Genomic DNA, 24,567 nt, shown 5'->3' on the forward strand with positions numbered 1-24,567 from the left:
ATCAGCAGCAGCTGGGAGGCAGCAATGCACAGAATATAAAAAGCAAGGGTCACAGTGTATAAGAGGCAAGGGCTTTGAAGGCCTCTCTCCTGGTACAGGATCCACCCCTCAGCAACTGGATGAACTTGACAGGTTACTTAACGCTTGAAATGGGCAACCGTGGTTCAGTGGTAAAATTCTTGCCTTCCATGTGGGAAACCTGGATTTGATTCCCAGCCAATGTACCTCATACACAGCTACTATGTGTCTGCCAGCAGAGGCTTGCATGTTGCTGTGATGCTGTACAGGTTTCAGTGGAGCTTCCAGACAAAGGTGAACTAAGAAGAAAGACCTGGTGATGAACATCCAAAATTAGCCAATGAAAACTCTATTGATCACAACGGTACAATTTGCATCTGATCATGTGGATGGCACAGGACTGAGCAGCATTTGTTTCATTGTGCATGGGGTTGCCATGAGTCAGGAGTCTGCTCGATGGCAGATAACAAAATGGGAATAATACTACTATAACAACAACACAAAAAACATTGCCATAGTGTCGATTTCAACTCATAGCAACCCTATTGGACGGAGTGGAACTGCCCCATAGGGATTCCAAGCTGTAAATCTTTACAAAAGCAGACTGCCCTATCTTTCTCCCGTGGAGCACTTGGTGGGTTCAAACTGCTGACCTTTTGGTTAGCAGCCAAGCACTTTAACCACTGTGCCACTAAGGCTCCTTTAATACTACTATAAACCCACTGCCGTCGAGTCGATTCCGACTCATAAAGACCCTATAGAACAGAGTTGAACTGCCCCATAGAGTTTCCAAGGAGCACATGGTGGATTCGAACTGCTGACCTCTTGGTTAGCAGCTGTAGCACTTAACCACTACGCCACCAGGGTTTCCCTTAATACTACTATAGTGGCCATGAAAACATACTTCTCAGATCTCTTAGTGCAGGGAACATAACTGACCAGTGAACCTGCCTCAGCTGATGAACGCTGAAATCTATCCTCTGATATTTAGCCCCAAGTTGGTGCAGTTTTCCAGGTCTGTTCCCAGTCCATGTCTGAGCTCAGCAGATATGTTAAGGCAGGTCCATTCCTAGGAAACCTGGGACTCCTGGGATAGGACAGTTTGGCTCCAGGGCTCCCCAATGGCCTTGCTGAACTTTCTTAGAACTGCACTGCAGTGTGATACACTTCTTCCCAACTTACCTTCCTTCCTTGCCTCTACCCTTCACAAGGATCACACCTGCATGCGAGGCCCAGCTTCCTGTCCATTTTCTGTCACTGGGGCTGCTTCTTGGAGGAGCAGGACAAGCACAACCACAACTCACAAGACTGTTAGGGGTATTAAATGAGTGGGTGTGCGAAAGGCATGGAGCCACGTCTGGCATATAGCTGACACTCATCTATTCAACTGATATTCACTGAGTCCCTACTGTGTGCAGGCTTCGGATTGGGCGTCTGGGTCATAGGGTGCACAAAGCAGACAAGCAAGATACCGGCGCTTCCCGCTTCAAAGCCTCTTGCCGATTCCCATCGCTGAGGGATATAGAGTTGAAACTCTTCCAACAGGACACAAAGAGCCCTTCAAAATCTGATCTCCTGGGGGCTACTTCCCGCTCCACATTCTGTACACCTGAACCTACAGTCAAAAGGAAATTCCTTCTTATTCCTACAGTTTTGCTTTTTCACCCCCAAAGCCTTTGCGCCCCTTTTCTTTCTCTTTGAAATGCCTCTTCCGTCCCCTGCACAGGCCCTTTGCCCGATAAACTCTTACACATCGCCAAGAACAACTTCAGATGTGGGGGCCCTAGGTCACCCAGAAGGAGCCTGAATGGTGCAAGCAGCTTGGCTCCTAACCTAAAGGTTGCGGTTTGAACCACCCAGCGGCTCAGCGGGGAAAAAAACATGACCGCTTGCAGGCATAAAGGTTACAGCCAAGAAAACCTTATGGAGCAGTTAGTTCTACTCTGCACCACATGGGGACGCCCGAACTTGGAGGTGGCAACTCAAGGCGGCTAACAAGAAGTAACCCAGACAGAACGTGCTTGTTGGCACAGATCTCACGTACCTTGTAAAAGTACTGGTTACATTGTGCAGGAATTGTTTATAACCATGTCCCCGCTAACTTGTGACCTCCCCTACAGCAGGGGCAACGTCGTATTCATCCTAAGACCCCCAGTGCTTGGCACACGGTAGGCCCTCAGGAACTATCTGAGGGCCGGGTAAGTAAATGGGTCAACGGCGTAACGATTTTCCTGAGGTGACCGCGGGGCCTGCGACCTGGGGCGCGGCTGGGCCTGGTCGGGGAGGGGCGCCGCCTGGGCCGGTCGCGGCAAGCGCGGACCGAATCGCGGTCGCCGCCGCGGGACACATGACTCAGGCTCAGCCTCCCGCCCCGCCCGCTTCCCGGCACAGCAGCTGGCGGCCGCCTCCCGGGGCTGCGGCGAGCGCGGCCCGCGAGCGTCACGTTCCTGCGCGCTCCCTTCCTCCCTCCCGCTCTCCCTCCCAATCTGCGCCAGGCGGGTCGCCGCGGCCGCCTTTCCCGGGCCTCCCGAGGAAGCTGAAATCGAAGCCGGGACCTCGGACTCCCCGAGCCGACCTGCCGGGTGCAGAGGGGGCCGCGGAGCCGAGCGCCGGGAGGGAGAGGACGCGGAGAGTGCCTGGTCCTCCGGACGCTTCGGCTGCGGCTCTTCTCACCTCCCCGTTCGGTCGCGCGCCTGCGGGGGCCCGCCCGTGAGCGGCGCGCAGAATGGGCAGGTGCTGCTTCTACGCGGTGGGGACGCTGTCCCTGCTCCTGCTGGTGACCAGTGTCACGCTGCTGGTGGCCCGGGTCTTTCAGAAGGCCGTGGATCAGACGATCGAGAAGGTGAGGCAGGGCAGGGCGGAGTGTGATGTGTGTGTTCGTGGAGGGGGGGGCGTGTGGTGTGTGGGTGTGTGCGGGGGTGGTATATGTGTGTGGGTGTGGGGGGGGTATATGCTGTACCTTGGGCAGGGAACATCTGCGCTTGGACAAACCCTCGGGACTACCAGGCTTCCTTTCTTCTTTTCTTGGAGTTGGTAGGTAAGGATTAGAGGCGCATGGGTGAAGGAGAAATGACTGTTTCCTTTATACTGGCTTTAGGCTTTTAAAAAGGAGTTTCCCTTCTTTTCTGTCATTTGCATCTCTCACCCCCAACCCCACCACACCCCAATTTCTGTTGTGCCCAAACTCATTTCCCTCCCACTTCGTGAAGAAACAAAACAAAATGAAAGACACCACAGAAGAGGCAGGTAATGTCAGCTGCTTGCTGTGGCCTTTGAAGTGGTGTGGGGCTAGGGATGAAAAAGGGGTGTATGGTCTGTTGTATCCTGGCCTTCCTACATTGGGCAGGGCAGTTGGCAAACAGGCCTTTGGGCTGGGTGACACTTCAGTCCATCACAGTCTGTGCTTACCACCGGACTTACTGGTTTCATGTCTTGTACCAGCAACTTGTGTTGCTTTGTCTCACTAGCTATCCTTGCTCTTCTCAAACAGCCGTAATCTCAGGCAAAGATGTATTTAGAATCTTAAAAGAATCTCTCACTTCCGCCTGGATAAGCGGGCTGGAGAGCTAGTCATTTCAGATTACTTCTCCATCTTTTGACTTCACTGGTCATTTCCTAGGAGCCCTGGTAGCACAGTGGATAAAGGGCTAAGCTGCTGACTGAAAGGTCAGCAGGTCGAACCCACCAGCGCTCCTTGGGAGAAAGATGTGGCAGTCTGCTACTATAAAAATTATAGTCTTAGAAACTCTATAGGGCAGTTCTACTCTGTCCTGTAGGGTTGCTATGAATCAGAATCAACTCCACAGCAGTCATTTTTTCAGACACTTCCACTCACACCCACTAAGCTATAGAAGGAGGAACAAGAGAGAGTTCTTTGGATCATTTTTTCCTTTAAAAAAAAAAAAAAAAGCCACTGGAGCAACCTTGCTTAGTACCCACAACCTCTTCCATTGGGCTGCACTCCCTGCTTAGCAATGTCTTCTTTCAGGTGGCAAGGGACATATTCCTATAATAGAGGGTTCCAGAAACATTCAATTAATTGAAATTTGGCATTAAAGGCAACTTTAAATAATAAAAAAAAGCACCGTAGCAAAGCATAATTTAATTAAAAAAAAAATTCATATTGCCAAAAAAAGGCAAGTTGCCCTGCCTGAATTTCTGAAAGGCCATTGTTTCCCCTGAGTGCCCCATGTTCAAGGAAAACATAAACTAAATCCTTTCTCCCGTCCTGTCTACCTCCAATCCATGGCAAGATGTTTTTGAGGATGTGACTAAAATTAAGTAATCCAGGTGTAATCAGTATGTGAATTTTCCTGTGGGGCTTCGAAGGGCTGTTTCAGAACAGTCCTATGAGATAAGTGATCTTCCCAGTGCCTCAGATGTAAAAACCAAACCAGTTGCTATTGAGTTGACTCCAATTCACAGCCACCCCATGTTCGTCAGAGTAGAACTGTGCTCCATAGTTTTCAATGGCTGACTTTTCAAAAGTAGATTGCCAGGGCTCTCTTTCAAGGTGCCTCTGGGTGAACTTGAACCGCCAACTTTTTGCTTAGCAGCCTAGCCCATTAACCATCTGTACCACCCAGGGACTCTGCCTCAGATCTGGGCAGCCCTAAGGTCTCCATGGGAGCTCTGGTAGTATAGTGGTTAAGATCTTGGCTGCTAACCAAAAGGTCAGCAGTTCAAATCCACCAGCCGCTCCTTGGAAACCGTATGAGGAAGTTCTGCTCTGTTCTATAGGGCTGCAGTGAGGTGGAACCGACTCGATGGCACCCGACAACAACAGCAAGGTCTCCATGAGTTGGAATCAACTTGGCAACTGGTTTAAAAAATTCCGAGCAGTCCTTTAGCCAATGCCAATAGGATCTCCATTTCTTGGCAAGAGAGGGGTGACTATGACCCAGCTTGGCTGGGTCCTGGGTTTGCTTTGATATTTGGTGATTGGCTTTTGTCAAGTGGTTTTCTCAATGGGGAATGAACTCTGTTCTGAATAATAAGTAATAGCACAGAGGAAGTAGACTATCAAAATTGTCCAGCCCCAGCTGAGGAACACTGCAACATGTGTATAAGACTAAATGATAGGACTAGTTTCAGTGGACAGATTTGGGAATATTCTAAGTTTACTAGAGGTCACACATTACTATCTACTCCTTCCTGGATGACCTGTAGGACAGTACATGGGTTAGTGGGGAAGAGTAAGGAATTTGCAGGTAAATACTGTAGGGCATGAATCCTAGCTCTACCATCTACTGGCTGGGCAACCATGGGCTAGTTATTTAACAATTTTTATTATTTTTTTTATTGTGTTTTAGGTGAAAGTTTACAGCTCAAGTTAGTTTTTCATTCAAAAACTTATACCCATATTGTTTTGTGACATGGGTTGCAATTCGCACAATGTGACAGCTTGCTCCCCCTTTCCACCACAGGTTCCCTTCTTGTCTTGCTTTTGGGCAAGATTTGTCCATTTGGCCTCATGTATTTGATTTAACTAATCCTCATATGTGTTATTGTTTGTTTTATAGGACTGTCTAATCTTTGAAAAGTGGGTTTTGGGAATGGTTTCAGTTTTCTGTTAGCAGTGTTTCTGGGGGCCGTAGTCTTAGGGCTTCTTCCAGTCTCCATCAGACCAGTAAGTCTGGTCTTGGTGAATTTTGAGTTTTTCTACATTTTTCTCCTGCTCTGTCCGGGACTCTGTGTTGTGATCCCTATCAGAGTGGTCAGTGATGATGCCCTATAGATTCATCCATGTTGTAAGATGTTTCATGGATTCATCATTTTTCTTTATCATTGTGTAGTATTCCATCATATGTATGTACCATAATTTGTTTTATCCATTCATCTGTTGATCGACACAGGTTATTTCCATCTTTTTGCTGTTGTGAATAGTGCTGCAGTGAACATGGGTATGCATATGTCTATTTGTGCAGTGGCTCTTATTGCTGTAGGATATATTCCTAGGAGTGGGATTGCTGGATTGTATGGTATTTCGATTTCCAGCCTTTTAAGGAGGCACCATATTGTTTTCCATAGTGGTTGTACGATTTTGCATTCCTACCACCAGTGCAGCCTCCCCACAGCCTCTCCAACATTTATTATTTTCTGTTTTTTTGATTACTGCCAGTATTGTTGGGGTGTATTTAACCTTTCTTGACCCTTGGTTTCCCTATATGTAAATGGGAGTAATAACTAATGTATAGAGAGACTATAAAAATTGTTAGAGAAAGTGGGTGTGGTTTTCCTGGGATATAGTTGTCGTTATTAGCTGTTATTGAGTTGGCCCCTGATTCGTGGCAGCCCCCTACACAATGAGATCGGACCGTTGTGATTCACAGGGTTGTCACTGACTGATTTTTGGAAGCAGATCACCAGGCCTTTCTTCCTAGCCCATCTTAGTCTGGAACCTCTGCTGAAACCTGGTTAGCATCATAAAAACATACAAGCCTCCACTGGCAGACAGGTAGTGGCTATGCTTGAGGTACGTTGTCTGGGTGTCAAACCCAGGTCTCCTGCATGGAAGGCAAGAATTCTACCACTGAACCACCATTGCTTTCTTGGAATATTGTTTTTTTTTTTAAAAAAAAAAAAAGCCCGTTGCCGTCAAGTCAATTCCGACTCATATAGTTAGTGCTTAGTTAATGATAAAAATTTTATTTTTATTAGAAGCCATATTAGCAGAGAAAAAGTATGTGAGATTTGGAGTTAGACATACTGTTCAGGTTTTACTGTTTACAAGCTTTGTGACTTTGGGAAAACTGCTTAACTTCTCAGAGCTTCACTCATAGTAATCCTACAGGACAGGGTAGAACTGCCTCATAGAGTTTCCAAGGAGCACCTGGTAGGTTCAAACAGCCAACCTTTTGGTTAGCAGTTGTAGCACTTAACCACTATGCCACCAGGGTTTCCTCAATTTCATTAGTACTTATCAAACCACCCTTGATACAATGTTGCATTTACAATGCACCTTACAAAGCTTAGGCTTAAGGACTTCTCATTGCACAGGCCCTTCTAAGGCTCTGTCCTTAATTTTGTATCCAAAATTTTGTAATCTTTTTCTTAAGAGAGGGCTCCTTCAAACTGTTTAAGCTTCAGGACCCACAAAGCTACGCCTGCCTCTGTGTGTGTGCTGTTGTGGGGTGAGGTGAGGTAAGCCATGTAAAGATTTAGCACAGCACCAGGCACGGAGGAGGTAATTAATATCTGACAGCTGTCATTATTTCTGTTCTTATTATGGCACAAGTCATTCATAACTCAACTTTAATGTAGATGTAATATAATCCTCTCTGATACTACCAGTTCTTAGCTGTTTCATTCAAAGATTGACCATACCTCTGCTTGTCAAAAAAAGGAGAAGGAAAAGGCATGAAATTTGAGTGAGTAGGTTTGGCTAATTGTAGGATGCTTAATAAAATAATTACTAGTAGAAGGATTTGTCTACAGTGATAATTGTCCTTGAGCCCTGAAGTGACCAGAGGTTATTGAAGGGAGATTTTTATTTTGCCCAGTGAATATAGTGGAAGAAGTCAAGACAATTTGGTTCCATTTTTGGCCTCGCTGGTGATTGCCTTGTATTGGGCAAGACCTATAATCATTTCTGCATCAGTGTTTTCACTTGCAAAGGAGGCATAGTAATACCTCCCTCCTGCTCTGCCCATACCCACTCCCTGCGGGGTATTATGAGCTTTCACAAGGCCTTCTCTGTCAAATGTTTTGACAGAGTGCTGCAGAGACCTAGCAGTCTGTTCCAGCTTCCAGCACCTGGGGAAGGCTGCGTTTCTGTTGCTGTCCTCTCAGGCCTGGTTGTGGGGAAGGGACTGGGTCAGGGGGCTGCTCAGAGAGGATGTACCTAGGACCACAAGTAGGTACAGAGCCGTAGCCTGACTAAGGCCTAAGCACTTCTCCGGCCATCGCAGATAATAATCCTCTTCCCCAGTTCCCAAAAACCATGGGACATGCCTTTCAGGGCCTGTGGAGAGGGGAAGGTCTGGGCGAGGCAGCACTGACGTGCACATCCTGCCAGCCACATGGAAGAGCAGCCCCTTACAGGCATCAGAGTCCTAATGCCGGGTACTGGGCTAGCTGGCTTGCTGTGTCCTAAGAGATTCATCTGCATCATTCCTCCCTTTCCTCTCCATTTTTGAGTAAGCCCCCCTCAGAGCTTTTACTTGTCTTTACACAAACCCTTCCCTCCTAAGTCTAGGGAAAATAACTATGTTTTATATAGAAATGTTGACCAGGCCTTAATGTCTTTAATGAGGATAATAGATATCGTATAGCTTAATTTTCCTCATGCTTATGTAAGAAATTGCCACCTTCCTTAATTAAATACAAACAAATATTTATTGAGCACCTGTAGAGTTCCATTGTGCGTGAGGTTGATGTGAGTCGGGATCCGACTTGATGGCAGCTAACAACAGGCTGGCACTGTTCTAGGTAGTTGGATGCATGACTGAACAACAGCACAAGTGTAAACCTCTGCCTTCATGGAGTTTACATTCTAACCTCTAAAGAGAATCTCTGGGAGGAAGGAGGATCCCCATGCTAGCTCTCTCTTTGCCTCCTTCCTATAGCACTAGTAACATAAGGCTGGAACTTTCTGGTAAAAGCTCAGGAATAAGAAACGGGAAATAAGCCAAGACAATGCTGGTTTGCTGGAAAGCTTGGTTTCCCTTTCCATGCAAGACCTTGCGTTACGGAAGCACCGAAGAGGGGCTGCCACCCCGGCTGGGAACAGGAGAGGCTTCTCAGAGCTGATAACATTGAAGGACTGTTGGCTAAGCAGAGGAGGGAAGGGCATTCTAAGGCAGAGGAACAGCATGTGCAAAGCCTTGGAGAGAGGACCCTGCTTGTTAGAAGAACTGTGAATAGTTCAATATGGCAGGAGTTGGAGTGTGAGAGGGAGTGTAGATAGAGAAGGCCAGAGAGGTGAGCAGGGCCAGGTTATGAAGTGCCCCCTCCCAATCACTGCACCCCCAAAAGTGATCCCATTGTGACTTCTAACACCATAGATGAGTTTTGCTTGTTTTGAACTTTATAAAAATATGTCATTATGTTTGTAATTATTTTTCTTTATATGCTTATCAGACTTTTTTTATAAACCGCCAATGTTGACCATGCCTCTGTTGAAAGTGAAGAAGATGTAGAACCTCAGAATCACAAAAACCTTAAAGATCACTTAACCTGTTTTTTTACAGTCAAGGACACTGAGGCTCTGGGCGAGTAAGTGACTCATCTAAAACTAAATGTAGAGGGTGGGCAGAGTGAGGCAGGCAAGTTGGATATCCTGATTTTGAGTCTACTTTTTACACATGCAGGATGGTCATTTGCCTGGGATGTTGTTGTTGTTCTTAGCTGCCATCCAGTCGGTTCCAACTCATAGCGACCCCACACATAACAGAACGAAACACTGCCCGGTCCTGCACCATCCTTACAATCGTTGTTATGCTTGAGCTCATTGTTGCAGCCACTGTGTCAGTCCACCTCATAAGGGTCTTCCTCTTTGCACTGACCCTGTACTCTGCCAAGCATGATGTCCTTCTCCAGGGACTGATCCCTCCTGACAACATGTCCAAAGTATGTAAGACACAGTCTCGCCATCCTTGCTTCTGAAAAGCATTCTGGTTGTACTTCTTCCAACACAGATTTTTGTTCGTTCTTTGGCAGTCTGTGGTATATTCAATATTCTTCGCCAACATCACGATGCAAAGGCGTCTGTTCTTCGGTCTTCCTTATTCATTGTCCAGCTTTCACATGCATATGATGCAATTGAAAATACCATGGCTTGGGTCAGGTGCACCTTAGTCTTCAACGTGACATCTTTGCTTTTCAACACTTCAAAGAGGTCCTTTAGAGCAGATTTACCTAAAGCAATGCTTCGTTTGATTTCTTGGCTGCTGCTTCCATGGCTGTTGATTGTGGGTCCAAGTAAAATGAAATCCTTGACAACTTCAATCTTTTCTCTGTTTATCATGATGTTGCTCATTGGTCCAGTTGTGAGGATTTTTGTTTTCTTTATGTTGAGGTGTAATCCATACTGAAGGCTGTGGTCTTCGATCTTCATTAGTAAGGGCTTCAAGTCCTCTTCACTTTCAGCAAGCAAGATTGTGTCATCTGCATAATGCAGGTTGTTAATGAGTCTTCCTCCAATCCTGATGCCCCATTCTTCTTTACATAGTCCAGATTCTGGGATTATTTGCTCAGCATACAAATTGCATAGGTGTGGTGAAAGGATACAACCCTGGCGCACACCTTTCCTGACTTTAAACCATTCAGTGTCCCCTTGTTCTGTCCAAACAACTGCCTCTTCATCTGTGTGTGTAAAGGTTCCTCATGAGCACAATTAAGTGTTCTGGAATTCCCATTCTTTGCAATGTTATCCATGATTTGTTATGATTCACACAGTTGAATGCCTTTGCATAGTCAGTAAAACACAGGTAAACATCCTTCCGGTAGTCTCTGCTTTCAGCCCGGATCCATCTGACATCAGCAATGATATCCCTGGTTCCACGTCCTTTTCTGAAACCAGCCTGAATTTCTGGCAGTTCCCTGTCGATATACTGCTGCAGCCATTTTTGAATAATCCTCAGCAAAATTTTTCTTGCGTGTGATATTAATGATATTGTTCTATAATTTCCACATTTTGTTGGATCACTTTTCTTGGGAATGAGTATAAATATGGATCTCTTCCAGTCAGTTGGCCAGGAAGCTATCTTCCATATTTCTTGGCATAGACAAGTGAGCACCTCCAGTGCTGCATCCATTTGTTGAAACATCTCAATTGATATTCCATCAATTCCTGGAGCCTTGTTTTTCACCAATGCCTTCAGAGCAGCTTAGACTTCTTCCTTCAGTACCATCGGTTCCTGATCATACGGTACCTCTTGAAATGGTTGAACATTGACTAATTCTTTTTGGTATAATGACTCTGTGTATTCCTTCCATCTTCTTTTGATGCTTCCTGTGTCATTTAATATTTTCCGCATGGAATGCTTCACTATTGCAACTAGAGTTTTGAATTTTTTCTTCAATTCTTTCAGCTTGGGAAATGTTGAGCATGTTCTTCCCCTTGGGTTTTCCATCTCCAGCTCTTTGCACATGTCATTATAATACTTTACTTTGTCTTTTCGAGAGGCCCTTTGAAATCTTCTGTTCCGTTCTTTTACTTCATTGTTTCTTTCTTTTGCTTTAGCTACTCGACGTTCGTGAGCAAGCTTGAGTCTCCTCTGACATCCATCTTGGTCTTTTCTTTTTTTCCTGTCTTTTCAATGACCTCTTGCTTTCTTCATGTATGATGTCCTTGATGTCGTTCCACAGCTTGTCTGGTCTTCGGTTACTAGTGTTCAATGCATCAAATCTATTCTTGAGATGGTCTCTAAATTCAGCTGGGATATACTCAAGGTCATATTTTGGTTCTCATGGACTTGTTCTGATTTTCTCCATTTTCAGCTTCAACTTGCATACGAACAATTGATGGTCTGTTCCACAGTCAGGCCCTGGCCTTGTTCTGACTGATGATACTGAGCTTTTCCACTGTCTCTTTCTGCAGATGTAGTCAATTTGATTCCTGTGTTTTCCATCTGGCGAGGTCCATGTTTTCACTGGCTAATGCTTTTCAGAAGTGGACTGCCGGGTCCTTCTTCCTAGTCTGTCTTAGTCTGGAAGCTCAGCTGAGACCTGTCCTCCATGGGTGGCCCTGCTGGTATCTGAATACCGGTGACATAGCTTCCAGCATCACAGCGACACAGAAGCCCCCACAGCACGACAAACTGACAGACACGTAGGGGTTTGCCTGGGATGGTGCTGTTTTATTTACACCTGTTATCCTGGCCTAATTACCAGCACCCTCTTTTACTTTCAAAAGAGTCCCGGTTTGGACAGTCTATTCTAATGCCACCCTCCCTATACCACATTGCTTATCCTCCAATCCTTGGCAACAAAGATGTCATCGATTCAATTGAGTCCCCCCAAAGTACCTGTCAACTTGGCTTGGTCATGATTCCCAGTATTGTATGATTGTCCACCATTTTGTCATCTGATGTGATTTCCCTGTGTTGTAAATCCTATCACTATGATGTAATGAGGTGGATTAGTGGCCGTTACATTGATGAGATCTAGAAGGTTAGGTATTGTCTTAAGCCAATCTCTTTTGCAATATAAAAGAGAGTAGCAATCAGAGAGACATAGGGACCTCATACCACCAAGAAAGGGGTACCAGGAGCAGAGCATGTCCTTTGGACCCGAGGTTCTTGCTCTGAGATGCTCCCAGACCAAGGGAAGATTGTTGGCAAGGGCCTTCCTCCAGAGCTGACAGAGGAAGCCTTCTCCTGAAGCTGATGTCCTGAATTTGGATTGTAGCCTACTAGACTGTGAAAAATAAATTTCTCCTTGTTAAAGCCATCCACTTGTGGTATTTCTGTTACAGCAGCACTAGATGACTAAGACAAAAGAAAATACATGTTCCCTAAGGAGCTGAGGCCCACTCAAGCTAGCTCAAGAAAAATAGGATTTTTTTTTTTTTTTTCCTTTTTGTAAAGGTAGAAGGGGAAGCTCATAGAAATCTAAGGGCAAGCACCACAGCATGGTAAGGTCTCCTGGGAGTACAGTGGAAACTCCGAAGTCCCCAGAAAGCATGGGCAGTCTGTGCTTTCCACTCTTTCCTCTGCTTTCTCCACCAACCGGCTTCTCCTGTTTACTCATCCTGCCCGGGATCATTTGAGGCTTGCCCAGCCCCAACTCTACGTGACCTTCCAGTTCCTGAGTCTCCCATGAACATGCTTCATCTCTTAGCTTCTCCTTTCCAGGTTTGTAAGAGAGTAATGTGGTTGATTCAGCACAAGCAGAAATCAGAGGTCTATAAACAGACACAGGATTATTTATATCCTTGCAGATTCTTTAACTTCCTCCTTGGCTTTTAGAAACATGATCTTGTGATACGTTTCTCTCAATGTTTTACTTATCCATGTTGACCATGAGTGCATTCGTTATGAAATATGATTAAGACGGTGGGGTAGACCAGTAGTTCTCAGTTGTAAGCCCCGGATTCCAGGGCATCAAAATCATTTTTAGAGGTTTTTTAAAATACCAGACCCCAACTCAGACCTGCTGAATCAGACTCTTTAGGAATGGGGCCCAGGAATCTGTGTTTTAAAAGCTAACTGAAGTCCATTATTGGCTTGGATAGGGAATATTTTAGCCTGTATCTTCATTCCTCGAGATGGTACTCCTCGTTGAGGATATTACTACTAATAATTATTTTATTCTGCAAGTTTACTTTAAAGGAAAGATTTTTTTGTCAAGGAAGGGGAAAGTTCCTGCCTGTGCAAAGCGCTTTGCTTTCTTGTTTGATAAAGTACGAGATTTCAGTCTGTCAGGCCACAGCAAAGGGGCCATCTGTTCTGCTAGACATTTGCTTGTTTCCCAGGGAAGAATCAGCAGGTGGGGATTATAAGATCATTAATAAAAACACAGACTATTGACCAAGTGAATGGACATTTATGGCACTTTCCATCAAGACATATACTTAAGATATATACATATTTAATTAAGCCTGGTAACTAGTCAGAAGTAACCAAGGAAAATAAAGGCTACTTTAAGTGTTTACTTTCTATGTTTAAAAGCACTTTTGGGTACATGCTTTTGCAGTCATTTGCTAATAGAGGAGATATTTATGGAGTTTGTACCATCTGCAGGGCAGTGTGCCAGAAGCTATGGATATAACAGTAAACAAAACACAGTCCTTGCCCTTACGGAGAGATGAGAGCAGAAGACTTTATAATCTCATGAAAATTTTGTTTTCAAGCCACCTTTACACTCTTAAAAATTATGAGGACCCCAGAGATCTTCTGTTTCTATGGGTTATATCTATCATATTTACTGTGTTAGAAATTAAAACTGAAAAAATTTTAAACACAAGAATACACAAGCACATATTTCTATTAGCCATCAGAGCAGTGATATCATTACATGTCCTGAAGCATCTGGAAAACTCCACCTTACACTTGTGAGAGAATGAGAGTGAGAAAGACAAATAATGTCTTAGTGTGCTTACGAAAGTAGTTTTGACCTTGTGGACCCACCAAAAGTGCCTCAGGGACTTCCAGGGGTCCTTGAACCACACTTTGAGAACTGCTGATCTAGTTTTCTAATTAATTAGTTATGTTGATACTTTAGAATATTTAAAAAATATGTAATATCACTGTTTTTTTTTTTTTTTTTTTTTTACATCTCTGTAAGGCAAGTTGGGAAACAGTGTTATTAATATGTTCAAGTCGCCAGGATTTTGTTAGCGTGTTATTCATTTACTATGTCCTTGTAGTATCCTAGATTCCCTGGGTAGTGCAAATGGTTAATGCGCTTGGCTGCTAACTGAAAGGTTGGAGATTTGAGTCTGCCCATGGTACCTTGGAAGAAAAGTCTGGCAATCTACTTCCAAAAAATCAGCCATTGAAAACCCTATGAAGCACAGTCCTACTCTGACACATATGGGGTTGCTGTAGGTCAGAGATGACTTGACAGCAACACGTTTTTTGTTTTCTTCTAGTTTCCCAGTGAGTCCAGTGTTAAAAGCTCTTGTCTTTCCAGTATGCTGATCAAACTAGGCTAGTACATTAGCATTCTGTGATCAAATTACTCAATAATTCCCCTCTAGCATCAGGCCAGCCAGGGATTTTCAATCCATATGACATAGTTTAGTTTCTAAAGCTAGTTTAAAAGCCGTCTTTGAAGGTAGAGGGTCCTGTCCTATTTAGCTTTGTATCGTCTTTCCGTAAGGCTAAATGCACTGCCTTATACAAATTAGATTATCAATAAATATTTGTTGGATGAATGAAAGGATGAATAGATGCTAACTTATGTCTTTGGGGCTGATTTTGTTTGCTTGTCGATGTTCTTGTTTTGCTTCATATATTCCCCCACTCCATAGCCCAGTGGTCATGTTTGCCTCACAAGTGGTTTATATATACTTGAATTGCTGACCTTTAAAATATGAAAATTTTACCCATAATCCAGATTTCCAGCTTCTCTTAAAAATGCGGATGCTCCACAGTGCTGACCCCACCACAGTACTGCGTGGCAGCAGTCGGAGCAGAATAGTGGCTGCTCCTTTATGTGGCAGCTGCCTTCCCAGTCCCCCACTGTCCCTCACACTAGTGATTGTTTCCCTGACCTCGAGGCCGGTGAAGGTACCATTTGTCATCATGGTTGCTCTGTTTCTTTCTTAACTAGTTGCCCTCAATTTGACCATGACTCGTGGCGACCCCATGTATGTCAGAAGGTTACCTCTTATTTATTCATGTCTTAAAATTCTCTTTCTCACCCATCCCCTCAACTGCTTCCCATGTGTACATACATTTTCCCAGTTGCTACCTGGTTCTTAAGATGAAGTTTCCACTTCTGGTGGCTGCTTTGTCTCCCTTTAGGCCGGCAGTTCTCAGCCTTGGCTGCACGTATTTCTCACCTAGAAGCTTTAAAAAATACCCAGCCGGTGTTTTGTAGTAGAAAGTTTTTCAGGATAGCTAGAAGTCCATGGGTGTTGCAAACAATTGACATGCTCACTGCTAACCAAGAGATTTGTGGTTCGAGTCCACCCAGAGGTGCCTGATGATCTACTTCTGAAAAATCAGCCGGCATAAACCCTATGGAGCACAGTGCTGTCTTCACACAGTGAGGTTGCCATGAGTCGAAGTTGACTCGATGGCAACTGGTTTTTATTCTACCATACAGTCCTGTAGGTAATTTATAGACAGAATAGTAGCTCACACACAGAGTAACATTTCATTCTGAACTGTCAGATCTCATTAGCTAAAATTATTACAGTTGCAATTAAAATAAAATAAAAATATTTTAAATTTATTTAATATTATTTTTGAAATATTTTATTTTAAATAAAAATAAAAAATTTAAAATGAACATGAATATATTTGTTCTTGATTTAAAATAGGTTAGGGTATGTTGTTGTTAGATGCTGTTGAGTCAGTTCTGACTCACATGTAGAACAGAACAAAACACTGCCTGGTCCTGCGCCATCCTCACAATTGTTGTTGTGTTTGAGCCCATTGTTGCAACCACTGTGTCAGTCCATCTTGTTGAGTGTCTTCCTCTTTTTCTCTGACCCTCTGCTTTACCACGCATGATGTCCTTTTCCAGGGATGGGTCCCTCCCAATAACATGTCCAAAGTACTTGAGATGAAGTCTCACCATCACCCATTCTAAGGACCATTCTGGCTGTACTTCTTCCAAGACAGATGTGTTTGTTTTTCAGGCAGTTCATAGTATATTCAGTATTCTTCGCCAATACCACAATTCAAATGCATCAATTTTTCGGTCTTCGTTATTCATTGTCCAGCTTCTGAATGCATATGAAGCAATTAAAAACACCATGTCTTGGATCACGTGCAACTTAGTCGTCAAAGTGACATCTTCGCTTTTTAACACTTTAAAGAAGTCTTTTGCAGCAGATTTACCCAGTGCAATATGTTTTTCAATATGATTTTTTGACTGCTGCTTCCATGGGTGTTGTTTGTGGATCCAAGTAAAGTGAAATCCTTGACAACTTCAATCTTTTCTCCGTTTATCATGATGTTGCTTGTTGGTCCAGTTGTGAAGATTTTTGTTTTCTTTATGTTGAGGTGTAATCCATACTGAAGGTGGTAGTGTTTGATCTTCATCAGTAAGTGCTTCAGGTCCTCTTCATTTTCAGCAAGCAAGGTTGTGTCACTTGCATATCGCACGTTGTTAGTGAGTCTTCCTCTAATCCTGATGGCGCATTCTTCTTCACATAGTCCAGTTTCTTGGATTATTTGCTCAGCATACAGGTTGAATAAGTATGGTGAAAAGTTACAGCCCTGACTCACACCTTTCCTGACTTTAAACCATGCAGTATCCCCTTGTTCCAAGGACTGTCTCTTGGCCTATGTATAGGTTCTGTATGAGCACAGTTAAGTGTTCTGAATTCCCATTCTTCACAGTGTTATCCATAATTTAGTATGATCCACACAGCCAAATGCGCTTGCATGGTCAATAAAACACAGGTAAACATGTTTCTGGTATTCTCTGCTTTTGGCCAAGATCCATCTGACATCAGCAATGATATCCTTCATTCTACCTCCTCTTCTGAATCCGGCTTGAATTACTGGCAGTTCCCTGTCGAAGTCCTGCTGCAATTGTTTTTTAATTATCTTCAACATAATTTTACTTCCTTGTGTTATTAATAATATTGTTTGATAATCTCTGCATTCCCTTGGATCACCTTTCTTTGAAATGTGCACAAATATGGATCTCTTCTTGTTAGTTGACCAGGTAGCTGTCTTCCAAATTTCTTGGGATAGATGAGTGAGTGGTTCTAGCATTGCTTCTGTTTGTTGAAATATCTCAACTGATATTCCATCAATTCCTGGAGCTTTGTTTTTTGCCAGTGCCTTCAGTGCAGCTTGGACTTCTTCCTTCAGTACCGTCAGTTCTTGATCATATGCTACCTCCAGAAATCGTTGAATGTTGACAAATTCTTTTTGGTACAGTGACTCTGTGTATTCTTTCTATTTTCTTTTGATGCTTCCTACGTCGTTTAATATTTTCCCCATAGAATCTTTCACTATTGCAACTTGAGGCTTGAACTTTTTTCTTCAGTTGATCAGCTTGAGAAATGCCGAGTGTGTTCTTCCTTTTTGGTTTTCCATCTCCAGCTCTTGCACATGTCATTATAATACTTTACTTTGTCTTCTCGAGCCACCCTTTGAAATCTTCTGTTCATTTCTTTTACTTCATCATTTCTTTCTTTTGCTTTAGCTGCTTGACGTTCGTGAGCAAGTTTCAGAGTCTCTTGTAACATCCATCCTGGTCTTTTCTTTTTTTCCTGCCTTTTTAATGACCTCTTGCTTTCTTCATGTATAATGTCCTTGATGTCATTCCACAACTGGTCTGGTCTCCAGTCACTAGTGTTCAATGTGTCAAATCTATTCTGGAGATGGTCTCTAAATTCAGTTGGGATGTACTCAGGGTTGTACTTGGGCTCTCTTGGACTTGTTTTCATTTTCTTCAGCTTCTGCTTGAACTTGCCTATGAGCAGCTGATGGTCAGTTCTGCAGTCGGCCCCTGGCCTTGTTCTGACTGATGATATTGAGCATCTCCATCGTTTGTTTCCATAGATGTATTCAATTTGATTCCTGTGTATTTCATCCAGTGAAGTCCATGTGTATAGTCACCATTTATGTTGTTGAAAAAAGGTATTTGCCATGAATAAGTTACTGGTCTTGCAAAATTCTATCATGTGATCTCTGTCATCGTTTCTATCACCAAGGCCATATTTTCCAACTACCAATGCTTTGTTTCTAACTTTTGCATTCCAATTACCAGTAATTATCAATGCATCTTGATTAAATGTTTTATCAATTGCAGATTGCAGAAGCTGTTAAAAATCTTCGATTTCTTTATCTTTGGCATTACTGTTTTGTGCATAAATTTGAATAATAGTCATATCAACTGGTCTTCCTTGTAGGCGTATGGATATTATCCCGTCACTGACAGCGTTGTATTTTAGGATAGATCTCAAAAAGCTCTTTTTGACGATGAATGCAATGCCATTCCTCTTCAATTTGTTATTCCCAGCATAGTAGACCATATGATTGTCCAATTCAAAATGGCCAGTACCAGTTTTTTTCAGCTCATTAGTGCCTGGCATAGCAATCTTCAAGCATTCCATTTCATTATCATTGGACTCCAGATTAATAAAAGTCACCAAATAGCAAAGCACTATCAGTTTGCTTTTTTTTTTTTAAATTGGTCCCAGGAATTAAGCAGACCCAACGTAGATTCTTGCAGTAATTTAAGGTTATACTCTTTATCTTTATTCTCTGTGGAGCTAAAGAACTATGCTACCATTAATATTGTACCCATAAACCCTAACCTACCACTGGTAGTCAGAACTTCCAATTTTCTTAGATTCATACTTCATACTTTCCACATTCTGATTATTAATGGATATTTGCAACTATTTCTTCTTATTTTGAATCATGCCACATCAGCAAATGAAGGTTCTGAAAACGTGACTCCATCTATGTTGTTAAGGTGGACCCTACTTAGAGGAGGCATCACTTCCTCAGCCGTATTTTGAGTGCCTTCCAATCCAAGGGGCTTATCTTCCACTGCTATCCATAAAGTTTTCACTGGCCAATTTTTTAATAAGTGGATCCCCAGGTCCTTCTTCCCAGTCTGTCTTAGTCTGTAAACTCCACTGAAACCTGTCCATCATGGGTGACCTGCTGGTATTTGAAATACTGGTAGCATAGCTGCCAGCATCACAGCAACATGCAAGCCACCACAGTACGATAAACTGACAGATGACTACAGGTCAGAGTATAAAGGGTAGAATATTAATGGTAGCTTATTTCTTTAGCTCCACAGAGAATAAAGATAAATAGTACAACCTTAAATTACTGCAAGAATCTGGGTTGGGTCTGCTGAATTCCAGGGATCAATTTAAAAAAGAAAAAAAAAAGCAAACTGATGGATGTTTTGATATTTGGTGAGTTTATTTATTAATCTGGAATCCAATGATAACCATCCACATACTAGTAAGCAGGCTTCTCAAAGTTGGTCTGCAGTTATCTCTGGGTGAATTTAGACTTTGTAGAGAGCAACATCGATGCTGAAGTTGTGCTTAATTGTTAAATAGAACTCTGTTGACCTTAAAGAACAACGAGTAGTGCTCTTGAGTCCTGAAAATGTCCCTAAGTCTATTACTTAACTCCCGTCAAAGCCTGATGCGGTTCCCTGAAGGCTTATTTTTTTTATCGTTGGAAGTGGCTTACCCTGGGACAGCTGGTCAACAACTCTCACAGAGCTGGCTTCCTGAAAGATACTGTCAGACCACCTTGGAGGTAACATGTCTTGTAACTGCGTTAGGTCAGGTCTGCACTCAGTAGTAAAAGTGAACCCAGCCCATCTCTGATTCATCACTTATACAGAGCAGAGGTCAGCCTGATCAGTGACTCCACGCCCACTGCATGAGGCTCTGACAGATTATTGTCAGTCCTGCTTTTGATCAGTTTTCTGTCTATTCAACTTGAAGAATTTTATGCTAGTCGAACATCCTTTTTAAATATGTTTTAAAATAGTCTTATTTCATACCTGATAAAAAAATATTATACTTCTCTAGTAATCCAAGAAATACAAATTCAGACAGCAAGATGCTGTTTTTGGTGCAAATGGTTAACATAACACACTTGGCTGCTAAGTGAAAGGTTGGAGGTTCAAACCACCCAGAGGTGCCTCAGAAGAAAGGCCTGGCTGTCTACGTTTGAAAAACCAGTCATTGAATACCTTGTGGAGCACAGTTCTACTCTGACACACATGGAGTCATCATGAGTCAGAACTGACTTGACAGCAACTGTTGGGATTTTGTTCGTTTGTTTCCCAGTGAGTCCAGTGTTAAAAGCAGTAGTTTGGGCTGTCAGTAATTCAGGCTTAGCTAAGCTCCTGTCTTTCCCAGTGTGCGGATTCAACTAGGCTAGAATGTTACCATTTTTATAATTGAATTACTTGATAATTCCCCTCTAGCATCAGGCCCACCAGGGATTTTTGGTCCATATAACATAGTTTAATATTTAAAGCTAGCTTGAAAACTGTCTTTGGAAGGAGAGGTTCTATCATGTTTAGCTTTACATCATCTTCCCATAATGCCAAATGCAACGCCTTTTACAAAATAGATGGTCAATAAACATTTATTGGATGAATGGAATGATGAATATGTATGTCTCAGGGAATGATTTTGTTTGCGTATTATTCTTGTTGTTTAGCTTCATGTTTTGCCCCAGTCCGTGGCCCAGTGGTCACATGTTTGCCTCATGAGTGGTTTATGGCAACTGGTAAATAAACAAATATTTCTATAAGTCATAAAAAACCAGTATTGGATTGGATACGCTGAAATGGTTCCTCATACTTGTTTGTAAGAGTATAAATCAGAAAAACTTTCTGGAAAGCAGTTTGGCAATATTTAAAGGCTTATGCGATCTTAAAAACTTTTTGTCTTTTGACCTAATAATTGCAATTTTAGGCAACCATTCTAAGGAATTAATTAGTGACTTAAACAAAGATATCTATTCAAGAACATTCACTGCACCAAGAGTGTTCGCTCATCGTGAGACCAGGATGTATGCCTGTTGGGCCCATGGAAAGATCTCAGTATATGACTAACTGAAAAGTTTTTTTAGTCCAAATTATTAATTTGGCCATTGAGATGGCAGATTGTTTGTATAACTCAGTCATCTTTCCAGTATCGCTTTTGGGATTATTACCACAATATTATGCCTGGAAGAAATCTCATCATGTTCTGCTTGGCTAAAATCAATGAGCGATATCCAGTCGCACATTAGAAATGATTTAGGACCTTATGCTGATTTTTAGTTTCATGTAACTAGAAACCTTGGCTAATGATGAGGTTGTTCTAGTGGCTGTTACTACCACAGCAGCATCCTCCGTGAGGAGGATCAGTAGTTCTCCAGCATGGCTTTGTGCTTAGACTGTGCAAAAGGGGAAACTGGTGTGTATCAGGTGAAACGAATGACTTCCTGGACCAGACGTTCTCGGGCGTGAGGTCAAGATTGTTATTAGTTTTCAGTCCTTGGTAGAGCAAGCTCTGGGAGTGCCCAGTTGAATACCTAGGGCAGAAATGAGAAGTTTAAAGTCAAATGGAACCCTCTTCAGGAGCGTCACGGGGCCTGAGGTTGAGATGCTGACTTTGGAAGCACTAGCATAACTGGGGCTGAGTAATCATGTGGAAACCCCAGAGTCCCGTTCTTCTTTTCTCAGTTCCCACTGAGTCAGTTCCTCACCATGACCTCGAATAGCTGTTACCCCAAATCGCAGGTACGAGCCGCCTGTTGTAAAGCCAATATTGAGACTGGAGGAGGTAAGCAGTAAGAGGGCTTTATTGAATACTAGTATTTAAGAGACAGAGGGGGTTAAATTTCTCTTAAATTCTGTCTAATTCTAAAGAGCTAGCGGGAGAGTTTTATGGGGGAAGGTCAGGGTTACCTAATGTTTTTGAGGTACGTAGTCTACAGATGGTGTTATACATCACAAAACAACTACAAGAAATTCTTTTTTAAACTAAAGATATGTATGTCAGACATCTGGACACTAATCAGTATGTTTGTAACAGCCTGAAAAACTCACGTAAGAATCTCTCGCCTAGTGGAACTGTTCTGCCAAGTCCACTCTGGCTGAGATAGAAAGAAAGCTGTAGATTAAAAATGTCAGGAGTCTTTTTGCCGTTTTATAGGCTAAAGGCCATTTCTTAAGAGAAGAAAGAAGAGAGACCAAGGCCACAGGAGCTGAGAGAGCTCTGCACTGCTTTGGAAGAGACTGGTGCAGCTGGTGCCATAAAAAAATGCCTAGAGATTACTTAGAGCATCATTATGGCATTAGTCATGTCAAGCTCTCAATCACCTATTTTGAATAGGGGAGGACATGTTGTAAGGTACTAGGGTGTTTGTTAAGAGTGTAACAGGCTGCTTAGCCATATTTTGAACAGAACCTATGCTATTTTCTAAAGAATGGAGATTAATCACAGCTTATACAGCTTTTTTTTGTACAGCTATACTAAAACTAACTAAAAAAATATATTCCCTCTACTTTAATATTAAAACACTGGAGAAAATGTATTTTGTTTACTTCATAGCTACCCTAGTTTCCTTTCCTCAAGTGGTAAGAGATGACTCTCCAGGAAGGCCTGAGAGTTCAGAGGGTGCAATCTTTGGTTTCTTTATAGTTTTACGGCCCCTCTGGGGGAGGGTTGCTTAGTCAGAACACAGGACGCTTGGTTAAATTTAAATTCTAGATAAGCAACAATTTTTTTGGTGTATGTCCCATGTAATATTTTGATTAACTTCAATTCATGAACTGTTAGTATCCTGTCACATTTACTTCATGTCTCTCTCCTACATGGTTGTTTGCTTTTTCTGCATCATTTGACTGGAAGTTGCAGACACCATAACACTTTGCCCCTAAGTTCTTCAGGGTGCATCTTTTTTTTTTTTTTTATTGTGCTTTAAGTGAAAGTTTACAAATCAAGTCAGTCTCTCACACAAAAACTTATATACACCTTGCTAAACCCAAACCTTGCTACATACTCCCGATTACTCTCCCCCAATGAGACAGCCTTCTCCCTCCCTCCACTCCATTTCGCCAGCTTCTAACCCCCTCTACCCTCTTATCTCCCCTCCAGAGAGGAGATGCCAACATAGTCTCAAGTGTCCACCTGATCCAAGAAGCTCACTCCTCACCAACATCCTTCTCCAACCCATTGTCCAGTCGAATCCCTGGCTGAAGAGTTGGCTTTGGGAATGGTTTCTGCCCTGGGCCAACAGAAGGTCTGGGGGCCATGACCACTGGGGTCCTTCTAGTCTCAATCAGACCATTAAGTCTGGTCTTTTTATGAGAATTTGGGGTCTGCATCCCACTGCTGTCCTGCTCCCTCAGGGGTTCTCTGTTGTGTTCCCTGTCAGGGCAGTCATCGGTTATAGCTGGGCACCATCTAGCTCTTCTGGTCTCAGGCTAATGTAGTCTCTGGTTCATGTGGCCCTTTCTGTCTCTTGGGCTCGTAATTACCTTGTGACCTTGGTGTTCTTCATTCTCCTTTGATCCAGGTGGGTTGAGACCAATTGCTGCATCTTAGGTGGCCGCTCTTCGGCATGCATCTTTTAAGAATTAAAGCATTTTTTACATAGCTCATGCAGTATTTAGGACATACTTTCACTAAAAAATGATTTGTTGTTTATCTGAAATTCAAATTTAGTGTGGTGTCCTGTGTTTTATTTGCTAAATCTGGCAACTGTACTCTGAAGGCCCAGTGGGATGGCATCTGCCGCAGTGGCAAAGCACGCTCTTTACGAATGCACAGCCGTGGATTTGATCAGATTTTATTTGACTCGGGAAAACTTGCCACCATTTCCTCATCTGTAAAATGGGAATTCCTACCTTGCAGGGTCAGCGTAAGACTCGGACAATGTATGTGAAGCCCCTAGCACAGCCCCTGACTCCTGGCAGACTCACAGTAATTAGCAGCTGGTGAGTCTGAGTTGACTTGATGGCTCTGGTGGTGATGGTGGTGGACCTGGAAGTCAGGAGAAGATAAAAATAAAGAAGCAGGTGTTTTAGAAATGTTGGCAGCTGTGTCTATGAACGTCCTTGTGTTCTCTCATTCCCTTTCTCCCTCACTACTTAGTGTATGTACATGCACACACGCACGCATACATGTGCACGCGCGTGCGCGCACACACGCACACGGTCTACTCTTGGATTTACAGTGAGTTTTTTGGACAGAGGTCCCGCCATGTGGAGTGGAAGAAAAGAGACACACTAAAGGTGCAAGAAAAGCCAAAACTCTTGAGGGCAAGATTTAAATAGAATAAAGCTCTCAGCTACTCGCTGAAAGTGTTACCCAAAGCTGGTCCTGCTCTGTGTAGCAGTTTCTCCATCAATAAAGACACACTGAGTTGAGGAGGGAGGAAGAGCGTTTATTGCAAGTGCACAGGCAAGGAGCAAGGAGGTGTATACCTC

General features: G+C 43.1%; 1 protein-coding gene across 1 annotated transcript in view; it reads left to right on the forward strand.

Moving 5' to 3' along the window:
- The first annotated feature begins 2,465 nt into the window (after positions 1-2,465).
- Positions 2,466-24,567, forward strand: part of SCARB2 (scavenger receptor class B member 2) — a 78,044-nt gene continuing 55,942 nt past the window's right edge. Inside the window, exon 1 of the mRNA XM_003414141.4 lies at positions 2,466-2,860. Coding sequence (XP_003414189.1) covers positions 2,744-2,860 — 117 coding nt within the window. The 5' untranslated portion in view covers positions 2,466-2,743. The remainder of the gene's footprint in view (positions 2,861-24,567) is intronic.

Source organism: Loxodonta africana, chromosome 5, assembly GCF_030014295.1.
Source record: "Loxodonta africana isolate mLoxAfr1 chromosome 5, mLoxAfr1.hap2, whole genome shotgun sequence".
Taxonomy (NCBI): domain Eukaryota; kingdom Metazoa; phylum Chordata; class Mammalia; order Proboscidea; family Elephantidae; genus Loxodonta; species Loxodonta africana.